Below are 18,897 nucleotides of genomic sequence, written 5' to 3'. Positions count from 1 at the left end.
ATATTGTTACATTTCATTATATTGTAAAACTACATTTAAATCCTTAAAATAATCACCATTAAATTACTTACTGATGTTGTCTGCTGTTGACGTGTCTTCTCTGCAGCGACAGATGTTGCTCTCTGATTCCACCTGTTCAGTAAGTTGTTTGCTGTTTGATTTGCTACAATGGACGGACGGCAGCTTTCATATCCACACAAAGCAGGTAGGAGGACATCCGTCTCTGAACAAAGACGCACATGATTGCATGGGTATTGTCTTTAAACCTCTTAACCCTTTATTATCCCTTGAATGGCACATTCATACTTCTATTTCTTGCCTTGTAAGGTATAGGCTACAGGACATCAGATTTTGTTTTCAGTTTTTTAAATCAGGGGAGTTATTTTTTTTAAATGTAGCTTTCTTTGGATAAAAAAGTGCTTTGTGTTGTGGAAATATTTTCCAAGGCCCATAACTTTGACCCAGTTTATCAGTAGGCTACTGTCCTGACTGAGCACACGCACCTCGTAACCTTGGCTGCTGTGCTCTGTGTTTTGTCTCCCTGTTCCTGCCTGTTGGCGTCAGCTGATAGAGGTGTTATGGTTCTATGTTCCTGCCTGTTGGCGTCAGCTGATAGAGGTGTTATGGTTCTATGTTCCTGCCTGTTGGCGTCAGCTGATAGAGGTGTTATGATTTTATCTTGTTATGCAGCATGTTGATGATGCTCTCGGAACTAGCTAAATACACGGGTCTGGGGTAGAGTTCTTGAGAATCGACGTGGCAACTCTCCCGGGCAGTCAGACCGTGACTGCTTTCAAATTCAAAAGCTTTTATTGTCATTGTACATATATACAACGAGATTCATGGTTGCTGCTCCAGCGAGTGCTTTAAAAACAGACATATTAAAACACAAAATAAAAGGTCTGACAGTTACGACCAGCAAGTAGTGCACACAGCTTCGGATCGTCAAGTAGATGACCAGGATTAATAAATAAATAAATAGATGAATAAAATAGAATTATGATAAAATATATATATATGATAAATATTACAGTATACATAAAAACAGACCAGGATTATTGCACAGTGGGGATGTGGGGAGTTATTTTGCTGCTATACTGCTGTGACTTGTGATGTGAATCCTCCGGCCGAAACTCCAAATAAACCTCCAGTGTTTGACATCGAAGCTCCTGCTCTTCCGCTGTCTCCTTCCTGATGTCGGTGACTCCCACGGCAATTGCTACACCCGAAGTCTCCCCTTACACACAGTAAACACTTTATTCTAGCTACATATTTGCCAGTGTTGTTTCTTTTCCCACAATGTTTTTCTTTAATTATATAACAATAATAAAAAAATGAAATATCAACACACATGCTTCATCTGTATTATACAAGGCATTCATTTGAAAACATTATGCAAAAAAAACTTGTTACGGCAATACATCTATTCCTCCTCTTGAACATTAGATACATTTAGATCCTTCACATAATCCATGAAGAGCTTCCATACCATCTCAAACACTTGCTGTCTAGCTCTTAATATCGAGGATCTCTTCTCAATGGGAGTCCTGACAGCATCAGTCCCAACCAATGAGTGATGGGCTGTGAGCCTGTTTCCAAAAACTGCAATACAGGTTTTGGCGTAGAGCAAGCTGAGGTCTATGAATGATCGCTCATGTTTACTATATTTATGCTTTATATATACCCAACAGAAAATACTTTGGATCCAGTCAAATCTGCTTTGAAATTATTTTCTATATTTCTACCTCGCCTCTTCCCAGAACACATGCATCTTTCTGCACTGCCACATACAGCGAAACAATGTCCCCCTTGATTCTGTGCATTGTGTGCATATATCTGATATGTTTTTGTTGTATCGGTGTAAATCAAACGGGTTCACATATGTTCGCATCAACAATTTATACTGTATTAGTTTCAGTCGTGTATAATAGACCTGGTATGAGCAGCAAGAACACATTTTAAATGACTGTTGACACTCGATCCTATTGCCGTTTACAGTATATCAAGGGCTTCATGTGAGGTCTTCCATTGCAATAGTGAATTCAACTCATTATTCTTTGCGTTTGTGGCAATATGGAGCCGACATGGACCGACGTGGAAGTGGGGAAGGACGACGCTTGATTGCGGATACGTAATTTCACATTCTTGCACAGCTTATTGCTCTTATATCTTGATTGTTGCCAACTACGATGCTCAGCAGCTCGCTTAACGGAACTGTGACGCTGGTATCCGTTTGTTTAGCACCAATCACGGGGGTATTGTGTATAGAAAGTGTCGAGTTATATTTCTCGCGCTACCTAAAGGCCCTGACACACCAACCCGATTTTGGGAGTCAGAGGCCGTCAGAGGCTGTCGGGCATTCGCGGCGCCGTAGTCAGGTTGGTGTGTCCCGCACCGTCGACCGTGACACGCCTTATTTGGACTGCCAGACCAAATAATCACTCTGATTGGCTGTTCAGCTAGTGAATCAGTGCATGAGAAGCGAAGCGGAAGTGAGGGACGTAAACAAACGATTTAAGAAGGCACACACAGACTGCTATTCATTTTCATCTCATCATGGCGATCTGGAATGATGCAAACGAAGACCTGCTCATCACCTTGATCCAGGAGAGGCCAGCTCTGTATGATATTACGGAGAAAATATACTCTTCTTCTTCTCTGTCTTGCGGTTCTTCATGACGAATACACACTACCGCCGCCTGCTGGTAAGGAGAGTTATTGCCACTCACGCACTGAAGTCGGTGCGGTGTGTTCCCGTGCGACACATGGCCAAAACGCAGGAGAACACGGCCAGGCAACAGCCGACTTCAGCGTCGGCTAGTCCTCTGGTGACTGCTTGGTGTGTCAGGGCCTTAACATCCATGAAGGCAACATGACAGAGGGAGGCCTGCCACTCAGGATGCCAAACTACTCTTTGGTAAGCCCCGCCCCCAAGCAACATCAGAGCCAAAAGTCTGAAAGCGGAAAAAAAGGATCTGAAAGTGAAAAACGATCTGAAAGTGAAAAGCAATGTGAAACCTAAAAAAACAAGATTTGAAACTGAAAAAATAATTGTTTTTAATCTGAAAACGTAAAATCTGCAACTGAAAAAAAAATTGTTTTTAATCTGAAAACGTAAAATCTGCAACTGAAAAAAACAAGGATTCAAATATCAAAATATGTAGCCTATAGCCTACAAGTGAAATCTGAAAATAAATATTTTATTCAAAAAAATTGCTGAACTGAATGAAAAATAATATTCAACCTGAACAATTATTTCAAATATTTATTTTTGGTTTGAATACATCATTGTATTTTTCAAAGTTCAGGATAAAAACTTTCAAATAAATTGTATTTTTTTTAATGATCAAAACTTATGACTCTGAAATAGCTCCATAGTCTAACAGCATGCATGCATTTTTATTTCAATAATGTGTTACCTCAAAAAGTAATTAAAGTTTAAATTATGTTCTTTTTGATGTTGTTGACCCTAAAATGGACATTCAGAACTGTAATGTTGCACGAATCTGGTTTGGAAGACTTTTCAGGAGAGAAGTGTGGATGTCATGACACATACAGAATGACTTAGCGTTTATAAAGACTTGCCTACGGAAGCAATGTGGGGTTAGGTATCCTGCCACATCAACATGTTGGCTGCAAGGGCTGGGGATCGAACCACCAACCCTGCTACTGCATGAGCCCCCTGACTCACTGCCATTTCTGCAGGATAGCAACACAATTATTATTATTATAATTTAATTGTTTGCTTTAGTTAGGGTTGAAATCAAACAGGTAGAGGTAAAAGTGCACCCTTGGTTGACAGTGCAGGAATGGTGGCTGTTGTTATTATTATTTCTTTCAATTTCCAGGAGATGCAGTTGGACAATTAAAAACATATGGGGAAAATATAGTTTTTTGCTAATGATTGGAAAATGTCATGAATGCAAAATATAACCTATTTTTTCTTTGTGGAGAATGCAGTGCACACGGATGCAATATCTTGCATGTCGCATTACATATTATTTAGCTGCCACTTGCGGCTTAAATGTAGTTCAGGTGTATTTTAAAAATCTCTGCAATAAAGCTAAGTCATCAGCAGATGATCATAATGACTTTTTTAGTCCTATTCTTATATTGAAAACAGAGGCGCCGCTTGCCAACAGGCAAGGACATACCCCAAAGAAGGTTGATTACATTGGACCACAGGAACGGCAACATGAAACCCCCTTTCATTTCTTGCCATGTAGAAGACACTGCAATGACATGTCATAGTAGCGCACTGTCAAAAGCTTCATCATTTCAGTTTCGTAATTTCAGTTGGGGGGGTGGTGCTGGATGTGTTGGGACCAGTGGCGTAGCCACCATAGGGCCAGGGTGGGCCCAGGCCCACCCAGTTTACTCATTGGCCCACCCTGAGAAAGCTTCGGTGTCCTTTTTTTTTTTTTAAATTCAAGTGAACAAATATCGAATTTAATTAATGTTGTATGTGTTTTATCCTCTGAACCAAACTCATTTACGGTAACTGATTGTTGGTTCCGGTCATAGGTTCCGGCGCGCGCCATAATAACATGAGAGAGGCAGAGAGCTGCCTGCAAAGTAAATGATGGCTCAAAGTTCACTAATGAACATTGGTTTTTAAAAAAAAGCCAGACTCCAAGAAGAGCCCCCACTGCCCTCATCTAGCAGCGTCATCATTATCATTTTCTGATAACGATGAAATTGCCCCGCCTCCCTCTCCCCACGTCTCCCTCTCCCCACGTCTCCCTCTCCCCACCTCTCCTGCTGCTGGGCTGTCAGAAGAAAACAAATGTTAACGGAAACTCTGCTGCACGGTTCCCTCGTCCCTTGGAAGAGGCGGAGAGGTGGGTGTTTTTCATCTGCTGGTGGACAGTCCGGAGATATACACAGGGTTGGGTTGTGACGGAACACATGTAACGGCGTTACGTAATCAAAATACACAAATCAAGTGTATTCAGCTGGCGTTACATTTGAAAAACGAGTAATCTGATTACAGTTACTTTCGTAAACCTGAAGTGAATACATTTTAGAATACTTATTGGAATTATTGGAAGTTTACTCACAAAATGTAATACTCATTACCGGCAGAACTGTGTGCACACTGCACGGCGCTGCAGCATGTCTGTGAGCGAGAGAGAGATGCAGCGTGTCTGTGAGGCCCCGCCCCCGCACGCAGATGAGAGAGAGATCTCTTTTTAAATATATTGAAAGTTAGAAACAGAGATGGTTAGATAAAATGTGCAAGATAACTTTATGTAGCATTTCTTTATTGTCGAAATGATGACATTTATAACGGGATCAAATCAAAGTGAATGGCCTGCTGCTGCTGAATGCATCATGGGGCAAGTGACTGGAAAAAGTTTTAAAAGTTATTACACCGTTTCAGATAATAATAATACATAATAATGATAATTCATTCTATTTAGGGGCGCCTTTCAAAGCACCTTACAATTCATAACATATTCTAAGGAAAGGTTTTAAGACAGTACGAAGAATGCAGTCCGGGTGATGTTTTTTATGTGGGGTGCAGATGAGAGAGCTGTCCAGAATGACACCAAGATGTTGTGTTTGAGTTCTTGATAAGCCATTAAAACAGTAAAATACATGTCTCCTGTTCACCAAAACATACCCATCTATTATGGAAAAAGAAAGTATTCCAAAAGTATTCTAAAAGTAATCTGCCACCGGGACCGGCGGGGATTGTTGTTAGCTTCTGATGCGCAGAAGAAAAATCTGGTCCACCTTACTTTTTACAGGCCCACCCTAAAGTACATTTCTGCCTACGCTACTGGTTGGGAGCCAGGTCTCTTCTGCCTGGGGTCCCCAGATACCTCATTCACACCAACTCTGGTTCAAGCTCCGTGCTAGAGCTTTTCAGGTTCAGAACTGGTTCTTCGGTTTAGCTCCAGCTCTTTTCACACCGCCCAGAGTCCGACTGGTGCTGCGTCATTGCGTCATCGTTTGCGTCATGACGTAACCGTTTGCGTGCCTGCTTCATAAAGCCAAAGCGCGCGGAAACCCCTCACAGCTGACACCGACAACAACAACAATGGCCGATTGTGCTCCAGCTTCCTCTGTACCTCTTCGGAAGATCAGATTCCCAGTAGGTAGCTGGTCTCTTCAGTGTACCACTGCTGCTTGTTAAGTTTCTCCATCGTTGTGTACAAACTGGATGAAACGCCGGCTTTTTGTTGTTGTTCAGGAGTTGATCCCGCCCCTGCCCCTGCCCCCGCCTCGACGTAAGCATGACGTGCATTTGCTCTGGCCGGACAATTTTTTGGTGCTCGAAATGAACCGGATTCCGGAGCTAAGAGGCTGCTCCGCTGCGGTGTGAACAGGAAAACCCGGTGCTTTTCAAGCTCCAGCTCCGAACCGGCACTGAAACACCGTTGGTGTGAATGAGGTAAGAGTGTCTCGAAACGCCCCCGATTGAAAATAACAATCTCCCCTAAAAATATTTTACGTCCTACATGTGCGCAATCTCAGATCCTCGGGAGGGGCTCTGCTGGCTGTTCCCATAATCAGGCTAAAAACAAAGGGTGACCGGTCGTTCTGCGTCAGAGCTCTGGAACTCCCTGCCTGAGTGCAGACTGAGTGACATCTTTTAAATCACTTCTTAAAACTCACCTTTTTATTCAAGCTTTCAACCAATGATGACAACACTCTGCTTTACTCGACAACCATGTTCTATTTGTTTTACTCTCTTTTTTTGTATTACTGCTGCTATGGTTGAAAAGCTGTATATTGTGTTGGGTGGGTTTGGGGAATTATGACCGCATGCTTTTTGCAGCCTGAACGGCCTGTTCTTAATCTAGTTAAGAACTTTGGGACTTTGTTTTGAAAAGTGCCGTATAAATAAAGTTATTATTATTATTATAGGTCTTCATGTGTACTGGCGCTGTTAATGTAATGCATATAATATAATATGAAATATCCACACAATATGTCACCTAACAATAGTCAAGGGTCGTCACTTGACTCAATGATAGAAAAGGGTTTGTAACCATCGTGCTTCACAGCTCCTTCACTTGATAGTACCCATTGTGCGACAGGACGACATTGATCTTTGGAAAACAGGAGTAGGTGAATGATGATGCTTTGTGATTCTTATTAAGGATGTTAGATGTGGGAGTCTGCGCAATGCCAAGTATTACCACAAGGTAACCCTAACCCTAGCCCCAATATGAGGAGTGTAAGCAGCTGTGAGGATTTGCGGGTGTATTGTTTTCAGATTCTAGGACAGGTGACAAGGTGCGCAAGAGCCTTTTTATTGTCTGCACCGCATTGAAATAAAAAGTAAAAAAAAGCACTCACTTTGTACACAATGTCTGCAGATAGGGGACATGTTGTTGACACTGCCTAATGTCTTTGAACATTAGACATTCATTGAAACATTCCAGATGAAAGAACTATACAAACACGATTCCCTCATTAACATAAAACAAACAAAAGTAAGAAAACAAATATGTTCTGGATTTAATACTGTGCAAAACTCATCTATAATATTGAAATGGCATTCAGTCCGTCAGTGAAAGGGCAGGAATGATGTGAAAATAATTGATATTCCACAGTCTTAGTGTCCACATTCACATCAAACAGTCGAACAAAGAAAGAACTTAAAGAAGTTTAGGATTGTGTATCTACAAAATCTGCATTTTAACAACTTAGCTATTTACAATGTACAGAGATTTAAACACATACATCTGTTACAAAGAACAAAGGAGCTGCATGCCCGAGTGGATCAGGCAGATTAGAGTACAATACAGTGACGATCTGAAGCAGTTTCATGTGCTGTCTGTCCACGAGGCCGCAGGGAACCAAGCCATTAGGGCCGGGATAAGGTTTGACTTCTGTCTCGAGACATGGTGAACACGCTACAAAGTAACAGACACAACTGGAATGCAGTGCCGCTAAAATATGGATATTTGGAATAATGCTTTGATACGAAACAGATCAAAGAAACTAGAATATGGTCGGCTGGTGCTTTTGATTATTTGTGCCAAAGATTTTTAACTCTACAGGAGCAGATAAGAAATGACTGTTGCCAAGAGTGGCTGTGGTTGATAATATAATTATTTCAGATTTCTTTTCATCACATAGCTATACTCAAATACCTTGTTTTCTGAAGATACATTTTCTCATGATCACATTTAGATCATGGCATTCTATTCAGTTGTAGATGAGGATTCTTCACCTAAAATATGACAATAGAAAAGGCTTTGTTATAATTAATAGTCCACCAAATGGAGCATAGCGTTAGTTCAGGCCAAACCCGAGGTCACGCTATAGTTGTTTGGCATCAGCTGCTTCATTCATGATTTGCAATAACCAGCCCACTCATCAGCCCTGTGGCTACCGGCTTAATAGTAGCATATTCATACAGGTGTACATCATAGTCATGTAGAACGACAAGGTCATTTTACTGCTGTTCTTATTAACAGCAGTACAATGTATTGAGAGAACAGAACAACATGTTGAGTCCTGATGTCCTTAAACTAAGTTGGGGGTAATATTAGAGGAAATGATTTATCCAAAAAGAATAGTCTTTAAAGACTACATTTAGAAACGGTGTCTTACCTGTGGGTATAAGTATCAGTTTGTGATTTATTTATAGTTTATTACATCAGCAACTATAGCAGCTCTTGGCTTCCGCACCAGATGAAATAAAGCTGGACTTTGAACGATACATTAAACATTTTAGAACGATGAGAAACCATGGCAGAAATGTCAAGACTTGATGGCGGACAAAACATTTTGGGGCAAAGAGCTAGCACATTCCACATTAAAACAAATGGCTCTTCGTCACGTGGCTGATACGTTGCTTCAGACATACTCACCAGTAAGGGCATACTATTTTACAAAGTCTGTACAAGTTCGGAGCACTACAAAGTTTACAAATCCCGGAGGAAAAAAGGAAACGGGCATTTGTGTAATTATTTTGTATTTCTTTTCAGAAAGTAGTGGCTTCTTTGAAGGAGCAGGGAACACAACAACCCTTTTACTTACATGATTGTCCCTTCTCTTTCTCTCTTATCTTCTCTACCGCATCTGTACATTTCCATCTCTTTAGGATTAGTCTTTCTCATTCACATTCTCTACCCCATTCTTTTCACATTACAAGTGACTCCCTATTGGAGCAGGAAGGACACTTCTGATTGTTCTGCACAGCGGAGACTAAACTGACAACACACAGTGAGTGTGTTGTGTATGGTAAACTCAACACTTCCAAAGGATAGTACTTAAAACAGTTGAAATGTGTTTGTAACGTTTAGATTTAAGGTCATTGTTATAGCTAAAGAAGTACCAAGCATTAATGACAAAGCATGTCTTCCTGCGATAACCTCCACTTGTGCATTTCCTTCCATTTCTTCCAATGTTATGCTCCTTCTGGTCCATTATCGATCCTTTGTTGACTGACCAATCACACCTCAGTCTGTTGCTGTGAGTCAGTGATGATGGTAACGCCTCGACGGAGCTCGTCCATACTGTCAAAGTCACTGCCGTGTTCAGAGTCATCCAGCCCGCCGGGGGCCGACATGTCCGAGGTCGACGATGCACCAACGGACAGCCGCATGTTTAGCGACACAGAGTCATCAGTGTCCCCATTCCCTGGGGTTACCCCACTCATTGGAGTGCTGAGGTCCCCATGGGAGGCCTCTCCAAGGGGGAGCTGGTGGGGAGGCAGGTATTGGCTGGGGTGGAAGTTTGGCCTGGCTTGCTGATGCCCAGCGCTGCCTGAACTCAGGGTGCTCTCCTTGGAGACTGGGGGGTTGGTGGGCAGCGGCGTGTAGGCCTCAGGGTATTCCTCACCTGTGGGCAGCGGAGGTGGCAGCTGGTCTAGACTCAAGAACTCTTCTTCGTGGGGAGGGGGGTAGTCGCTGTCAATGTCATAGCCCCCTAGGTAATAGTCTGATTCAAGTTCACGGGTGCTTCCTCCGAGGCGTGGGGCTGAGCATGCTACGTCGCTGCTGGGGGGTGCTTCATAGCCCGGCACCTCTTCAATGTCTGATAGCCTGGTGTTGGGCATCCAGTCCGATGTGTCCCAATGGTATGCTGCACAGTAGAAGGAGAGATGGTTAGGAACAATCTGGTCCGTGGAACAAGACAACATCAAACTAGTTTCCACAATGAAGAGCTTTGCAGCAGACATGCCTTAGTATGCACCAGGCACATTATACACAGTGCAATACACAGAGTGGCGGAAGCTCCGGTTCAAGACAAAGCACATCCTGGACAGAACACTTTTTAGACCTTTAAGGGTATTTGACATGCACAACAAGAGCCTCTGAGTGTAGGGAGCACAGATGTCACAGCATGCTGAGCTTCATGGAGATTTGCAGCACTCAAGCCTTATTGCGGGATCAAAAAACACATTCTGGATGTTAGAAGGGTACATCAAATATCTGGTAGATTTTCCTCTTGGTCAACGGAGCAAAGTCATGCAACACCATGCTTTGTCTTTGGTTTGTTGGCTCTAGACGACACGTCTGTACTCAAATGACCCACATTCGAACAGTGTCACTGTACGTTTGTGATGAAAATGTCTGGACTACGAACAACAGCCAATGGCAGAATGAAGAATACAAAAATGAAAGGATATGGGTTATTTTGAGATGGTACGGTTTTACACTATATTCATTGGTTGTCTCTAACTTCAAGCTAAACTAAGCTGCAATGTTGATCACATGTGGCAGAGCCCTTAGTAAGGGTTGACCCAATAGAACCTCAATGGGTGGGGGTCTGAAATGGGACCGTTGCTAAGGTTTTTGCAGTGAACACTTGAGCCAACAATCTACTAACATAGCATGGATGATGATGCCCATCACAGAGGTTTCTCAGAACAAAAGGATAATCTACCAAAAACTCTGCAGATACATTTAACTGAGTACAAGTTCATTCAAGAGCAAAACAGGGTGAGCAAAGCAATGACAAATCAAACAAGAACACATCCATGCATCAAAGCAGAACACAAACCATGGGAAGAGGCTGTGAAAACTTCATCACGCAACAACTGGTACAGTAACATCACTGGGCTGCAGATAAAAATCCAAACAAAGTAACATGGTGGATGCAGTGAGGTGAGAATGGCAGGCAATACAATTGTCAGGAAGGGGGGGACTGCACTGGGCTGCTAATGTAGCACAGCACAATGCGTTGTTGGAGGGGTCGGGAGTCACATTACATCACATATACGCACACACACCTCCAACTCGGGAAGGGGGTGAGCAGAGCAATGTACCCATGACAGAAATACGAAAGTACAGCAGGGTATACACAGAGGTAGAAAGATACAGCGGGTAGACAACAACACAATTGAGGGTTCAAGATAAAATAACTTTTTGATTTTTTGGTATGCTATTGGTTGTCTGGTTCAGGTGTAGTTAAGCCACTTTCCAACACAACATAGGGAGGTCATGGCTCTAATGTGTAATACACATTTGCCATTTAAAATAAATCTGCATGATTTCAATTCATGTTTACCAGCTAAATGTATTCTTCTTCCCTAACTTTAGCTCAGGGGTGTCAAACTCAAGGCCCGGGGGCCAAATCCGGCCCGCGACTTCATTTGATGTGGCCCCGCAAGAGCTTGCAAAGAATATAATACATTTATTATACGGTTAGATGCACTGTACCATAGCACTTTACAGAAGCAGGTTGCCCATAAACTGCATGTCCCACAATGCATCTCGTTTTGTGACATGCCATTGAAGAGACTTGCAATTATTTGCCCTGGACTTCTGCTTTTCAGACGAAGTTAATTACTAAGTTATTATTCTATCCGATAATAATCCAATTCAGAGGCAATAATGTAATATAATACATTATTTTATATATATATATATATATATTATATATTTATATAGTTACAGCCGGCCCTTTGAGTGCAACCTTTATGCGAATGTGGCCCGCGATGAAATTGAGTTTGACACCCCTGCTTTAGCTGGTGAATAACTACATTGTTCAACACTATTGTTCAAGTACTCTCGACCAATGACCAGCAGGAAAGTGTGAAACCATTGGTAATAATGTATATCGCATCAACAGCAGTACTTTGGGTGTATTCATTGGATATAAGAAACAGCTAATTTACATGTAATGTTATGAACTAATGCAATTAAACTGCTAACATGCCAGAGCGAGACAGTATAGCTCTCTTAGCTGGACACAACAGTCAGCACTGTCAAGACAGTCTGCTATTGACTATCACTATATTGTTATTATTTGAATAGTCTACTTTTAGAATGATCAAAGAATCAGCAAATGGCGTGTGTGTGTATGCATGGAGCCAGTTGGTGTATTTATGGTTTAATCATATTTAAAGCAGCAGGTCGAATAGCTGCTAATACAATAGCTCCTCAAACATCCAGGACATCATTATTATGCTGATTAAAGGTGGGGTAGGTAAGTTTGAGAAACCGGCTCGAGATCGCTAGAATTTGAAAATACACAACCGGAGAAAATCTGCCACTTCTTCACAGAGCCCCTCCTCCAACACACACGAACGTGCACATGACCAATGAGGGCACGAGATAAGTGTGTGCACAGATGGAAGGCTGACAGGCAGGTAGGCCATCCAGTTATTTTAGCCGGGCCGATTGGTCGTGCTTTTTACAGCGCCACAGCTTCCACAGATGAGATTATTTTATGGATTTATTGTCAAAGCACTTCAGATATTCATTGCTATCGGGATGTTAAGAGCATGCCATGGGATATAACAAAAAGTGTATCTCGAGCCGGTTTCTCAAACTTACCTACCCCACCTTTAATATATGGCAATATGATTTGTTTTTAAAGCAGCATTCTTTTCTGATTATTATTTTGTCTACCCGCTGCAGATAGATAGATGGATAGATAGATAGATAGATAGATAGATAGATAGGTAGATGGATAGATAGATGGATAGGTAGATAGATAGATAGATGGATAGATGGATAGATAGATGGATAGATAGATCGATGGATAGATAGATGGATAGGTAGATAGATAGATATATAGATAGATGGATGGATGGATAGATAGATGGATAGATAGATAGATAGATAGATGGATGGATGGATAGAAAGATAGATAGATGGATGGATGGATAGATAGATAGATGGATAGATAGATCGATGGATAGATAGATGGATAGATAGATGGATAGATAGATAGATAGATAGGTAGATGGATAGATAGATGGATAGGTAGATAGATGGATAGATAGATAGATAGATAGATGGATGAATGGATGGATAGAAAGATAGATAGATGGATGGATGGATAGATAGATGGATAGATAGATAGATAGGTAGGTAGATGGATAGATGGATAGATGGATAGATAAATAGATGGATATATAGGTGGATAGATGGATAGATAGGTAGATAGATAGATAGATGGATAGATAGATAGATAGGTAGATAGATGGATAGATAGATAGATGGATGGATGGATAGATAGGTAGGTAGATGGATAGATGGATAGATGGATAGATAAATAGATGGATAGATAGGTGGATAGATGGATAGATAGATGGATGGATGGATAGATAGGTAGGTAGATGGATAGATGGATAGATGGATAGATAAATAGATGGATAGATAGGTGGATAGATGGATAGATGGATAGATAGATAGAAAGATAGATGGATATATAGATGGATAGATAGATTGATGGATAGATAGATGGATGGATGGATAGATAAATAGATAGATGGATATATAGATGGATAGATAGAGATAGATATATAGAGAGAGATAGATAGATACATAGAGGGGGAGGGGTAAAGGGAGAGGGTCTGGTAGTCACCTCTGTTGTAGGTTTGACCATGGTCCATTACTGACACTGTCAGGTAGAAGAACAACACAACACAGAAGCCTTTAGCATTGGGTAGTGAGTGTGTGCTGCTCTGAATGTACTCGTGGAATACGACTAAGGGGTGGGTGTTCTATGGGAAACATGTCAGTCTGTCTAATGTGATTCTTTTATAATTTGACTCACTATAAATTCTTGATATAAAGTTGCAGGCCTGGTTAACAGGGTCCTGGTTATGTTAAATCTCACCTCTTCTTCCCAACATTCCCTTATCTCTCATGCTCATTTCACTTAGTATAACACTTTGCTGTGTCTCAATTCGGGCACTTAACTGCTGTACTTTCTATGTTGTTAACTAGCTAGCCAACAACACATAACATAGCCAAGATGGCGACCATTGAGTGGTCCATACTGAACTTTTTGAGCGTTGATTAGTTTACCATTCAGGTACACATACGTTAGTGCATTGTGTTAGCCATAGCTAGTATTGGGATGGTCTCGGGATGTACAGCAAATCTAAGTACATACATGAACATTGAGACACGGCCTATGACTTGTTCCTACCAAACATCTACAACTCTCTACAATGATCATGAGCACTTTTTATTCCAACCAAACAGCCCAGTAAAATGGAGGAACTCATTTGTAAAATCACCCACTGAGGTGATCAGTGGAATGTGGTTAGCCACCACTGCTTTAGAATAGCATATACTAAATGAGAAACAGCAGAACATCTAACCCTGAAGGAGGTCAGACTAACTAACCCTGACTTGAGAATGTGTGGGGAAGGGGAACATAATCATCTTACAGCTAGTTAATGACCGGTGTCCAACTGAATGGTACAGTGTGTAACACCCACTTAGCTTGGGTATAACACTGAAGAGTTACTGCAAATACCAGACTGGGATAAGAGAAAAGAGAGAGGAGAGATACAAAGGGGATGAGACATGGTACCTTCACTTTCGATTGTGTCGACTGCATCATTCACCAGTCGAATGACCGTCACTATGGAGGCTTGTGGAGGGAAAGAAGGAGGAGATTTGTAAATACAGTTATCCAAAGTCAAAAATGTTGGTTATGGCGTTGCTTATGGCTGCCCGCTGCTGCCAGTCCTTTCTGCAGAGAGGCTACCTGGTCTGCCTCAGGCACACTCAAGACTTCTTGTCGAGATGTTGATGTTCGGGGCAATTTGCAACATTTTTATGGAAACAAATAAATCAGAAATGACTGCCAAAAAAAAAGAAAATGAACTTCACAAAGAAAGCAATATGAGAACAAAACAATATGTAAGCATACAACCAAAAACACTACACTATACTGCTTTTCCTTTTAGGGACTTACTTACAGTATCTGGTACACCAGTCAGACTTAAACAAGCAAAGCAATGAAAATGGCATCCATTTTAATATGGCTGCAGCACAACTCAAACATTTAATCATTGATGATTAAATCAGTAAATAATGTCATCATTTTGGAAACCAAAACGATGTATTTGGATCATTCTGGAACAATTAAAATCAATTAATTTCATGGGTTGCAAATAAAATCAGCATGATGCAATGCAAATGACAACAAAAACAGCTCCAGCACGAAGACCACCACAGTGTGAAGCAATGAACCCCTGAGCTTCGTCAAGAAGGCTTTCAGTGACCCTAACATCATGAACACGTGTAAGAAAGTATTTGGAAACGTTTGGAATGCATTCCTGCATTATTGTACAGCAATTCAAAATGGATAATACATGCATACATACCCGACTGAAATTCAATCACAATTGTTAGCAGTTGCACATGATTGACAACATCTTTTGGATGTTGCTAATCTTCGAGCGTTACCAGTAGTATCACAAAACAACTATTTGGATGATTTAAAAAACAACTTTGATAAATGACAGATGCAAGAGACACGTATAATTGCCCTATGTTTCTTATTTGACCTGAGGCATGACTATGAGAATATGAAATTCCATTTTTACTGGTATTCTGATTATCCTAAAAACTAATTTCTAAATGTAATCGTTTATTTGAACCGGGACAATGCACATTAATGAACATTTTAAACAAAATAATGCTTTCAAATGTAAATGAGCCGGATTTTAGCTTTGAGCTCATTTCCATCCGTATTCTTGGCTAGTGCACGTGGCGTGTCTTACCATTATCATCACAGGAGTCCGACTGGAAGGAGCTCAGGGATTGGACCTCTGAGTTGCTGCCTTTGTTGCTCCCTGAGAAACACGTTACTTCTTCTGCCATGTCAACCATCTTTCCTGTAGGGAGAGGTCAGGGGTCAGGAGGGACGCATTCCAAAACAAAGGCAAACAACTAATTGGGTTGCTCTATTGTTGATCTAACCCAAACCCCTCCGGAGCCCTGCGCTCTTCCCCAACCCCAACCCTAACCCTAACCCTAACCCTAACCCTAGCACAAAAGGGCCAGTACAGCATCTCTCGGTTACTTATTTACCCATATGGAATTAACTCATTAACGTTGACAAACACCACTTCCTTTGGCAGGAAGTAAACACACAGACTCACCCTCATCACTGTCCCACGGGCTCTTGCATAGGGAATCGCAGTCTGAGCGGCAGGGGGACACTGGCGGCAGGTTGGGGGCCACACTGCACACCACCACCCCCCTCCTGGTGGTTCCCGACAGGATCCTTGGGGACTCGGGGTGAAAGGTGCTCATCTCCGTATGCTCCGCACCGCGCCCATCCACCATCTTCTCCAGCGTGGACCGCGGGTCTCCTTGGAAACAGGGCGTGTATGCCATGGGCCTCACAGGGACCTGTGGAGGACACATCATCCCGCCCACTCCCAGCACGGTGGGCTCTGAGTACAGGTTGAGGGGGTCCCCTGGTGTGCAGTGGAGGGTCTTAAACTGAACACCGTTGGCCTTGTTGAGGAGCGCTGCAGTAGCCGGGTCCTGGACCAGAGACAGGTTGTTCCGCGAGTAGTTCTTCTGAAAAACCTTCTTGCGGAAAGCGATGAAGAGGATGATGAGGGTGACGATGACAAAAAGCACCACGGCGATTCCGATCAGCTCCTCTTTACCGACCACGGTGTGACCTGCCTGCATGTCGGGGACCACCACGGGTCGCAGGCCGCAGCGCTGGCCCACAAAGCCCGCCGTGCAGTTACAGTAGAAGGATCCGTAAGTGTTGACGCAGACGCCGCCATTCTCACACTCACCCTCCAGATTGCTGCGGTCACATTCGTTCACATCTTCCTCACACCTGCAGGATGAGGATGGAGGAAACAGGAAAAAGGAAAGGTGTGAATTTACAAATACAAATAACTTCTGACAGATCAATGACCTGCTCCCAGATGGTCTCATTGTGAGTGACAGAGCGAATAGTAGTCCCTATGCCAGCACTATCCCTTTGTCTGTAGTCTGATCAATCTGCGGTGCCAGAGCCATTTGGCTTCTTACACATTCAAAGAGAGTGTAAGCTGAAGGCTAGAGACAAGATAAGTATAGTTCTTTACTTTGACGTTAAGTATTGCGTTTGAGGACGATGAAAAGCAGAGGGCAATATGTTGAACTCAGAGGTTGCGCTAGACCTTTTCGCTGCCCGTCATTTTGACGGACAGGATCGTAAAACTTCCGTCAAAATCCAGAATTACTCGTCGGCCTTTACACAACTCTGACGAGGGGGGGGGGGGGGAGCATGCTCATGAACTGTCAACGGGGGGGGGGGGGGGGGGGGGGCAGTTCACATGCGCCGTGTTATGCATGGCTGCTGCACCTCGCGGGAGCGCGCACAGCGTAAAGCCAACACTCACAGACATCTCAACGATCTGTACGGCACAGTGAGGTTTGGAAACGGTATGATTTCCTTTCTGGAGGGCATGCATAACACGGCAGAACACCGGAGCCTCGCTGCGGAGAAGCTTTGGCGCTGTTCCGAGTTTGTTCTAATCCGTCAAAATGACGGACTGCTTTCAGATTTGTCCGTCATTGTTAAAAAAAAGACGGAAAATATTCGGTTAACGCGTCCTCTGGTTGAACTTTAATGTAATGCTGCCTTGTTGTGGTCAGGAACAGCAACGCAGTCAATACATGTTTTATTATTTTTATTTTTCATTGCATTTTTTTTTTTAAATGTTAGTTATTAAATATTGACTGAAAATAGTACAATTAAAGGTCCTTGAGTTGTATTTTTAAATGCCCATTAAAAGCACAATGTATAAATTATAAATTAACACACGCACACACAACGTGTAACAAATACGTTTGTACAAGATTGTGTGTGTTTCGACTCACATCAGGCCCTTGAAGCCTCTCCTGCAGCTGCAGAAGAAGGCGTTACCGATGGGTTTACACACTCCGCCGTTTTGACAGGGGTTGGGAACACACGCCGTGATCTCCATCTCACAGCGCCCTCCGGTGTACTGGGGGTTACAGCTGCATGAGAACCCTGCGCACACAGACAGGCAGATACACTTCATTAGGAATGCAGAGCACAGACACACACCTTTGGGAAATCACACACACACACACACACACACACACACACACACACACACACACACACACACACACACACACACACACACACACACACACACACACACACACACACACACACACACACACACACACACACACACACACACACACACACACACACACACACACACACACACACACACACACACACACACACACACACACACGAGAATACGATGGGTAATTTGCATTTTTATTGTGTGTACACAATACACCAGAGACACACACTAACCTTTCCACAGCGCTGTGTAAATGACAACAGTGGGCAATTCCCAGGATGCTTTGCTCATTATGGTGTAAATGAGTAACATGTTGCGTGAGGAAGGTCTTACAGCTGTGTTCAGTGAAGCCTAATGGTTCTGTAGCCTCGCACCATCACACACACTCTGCTAACACAGAGGCTGGTGCATTCACTTCACCCTCCAGGGTGTGGGTGTTTCAACCGCCAGCAACTATTTCACGAACATCTCTTGAATCTTGGTTCATTATCCCAAATGATTATTTAAAGCGTTTGGGTTTCCCCGTTCCCTTAGTGTGTTATATAGTTTAGCACACAATCATCGTCCAGTAAAGCAAACCTTTTTTAAACTAAAAA

The 18,897-nt window shown here is 42.5% G+C and overlaps 1 protein-coding gene across 4 annotated transcripts in view; it reads right to left on the bottom strand.

The window, feature by feature from the left end:
* Positions 1–7,244: 7,244 nt before the first annotated feature.
* Positions 7,245–18,897, bottom strand: part of fat3a (FAT atypical cadherin 3a) — a 204,433-nt gene continuing 192,780 nt past the window's right edge. For 3 of the 4 annotated variants that reach the window (XM_034097344.1, XM_034097345.1, XM_034097346.1), the window contains 6 exons: positions 18,057–18,210; positions 16,325–17,025; positions 15,944–16,057; positions 14,746–14,805; positions 13,786–13,821; positions 7,245–10,050 (listed from right to left, as the gene is read on the bottom strand). In XM_034097344.1, coding sequence (XP_033953235.1) covers positions 9,419–10,050; positions 13,786–13,821; positions 14,746–14,805; positions 15,944–16,057; positions 16,325–17,025; positions 18,057–18,210 — 1,697 coding nt within the window. In that variant the 3' untranslated portion in view covers positions 7,245–9,418. The remainder of the gene's footprint in view (positions 10,051–13,785; positions 13,822–14,745; positions 14,806–15,943; positions 16,058–16,324; positions 17,026–18,056; positions 18,211–18,897) is intronic. The other variant, XM_034097347.1, reaches the window with a different exon arrangement.

Source organism: Pseudochaenichthys georgianus, chromosome 13, assembly GCF_902827115.2.
Source record: "Pseudochaenichthys georgianus chromosome 13, fPseGeo1.2, whole genome shotgun sequence".
NCBI lineage: Eukaryota > Metazoa > Chordata > Actinopteri > Perciformes > Channichthyidae > Pseudochaenichthys > Pseudochaenichthys georgianus.
This window is presented reverse-complemented; position numbering and strand designations above follow the sequence as displayed.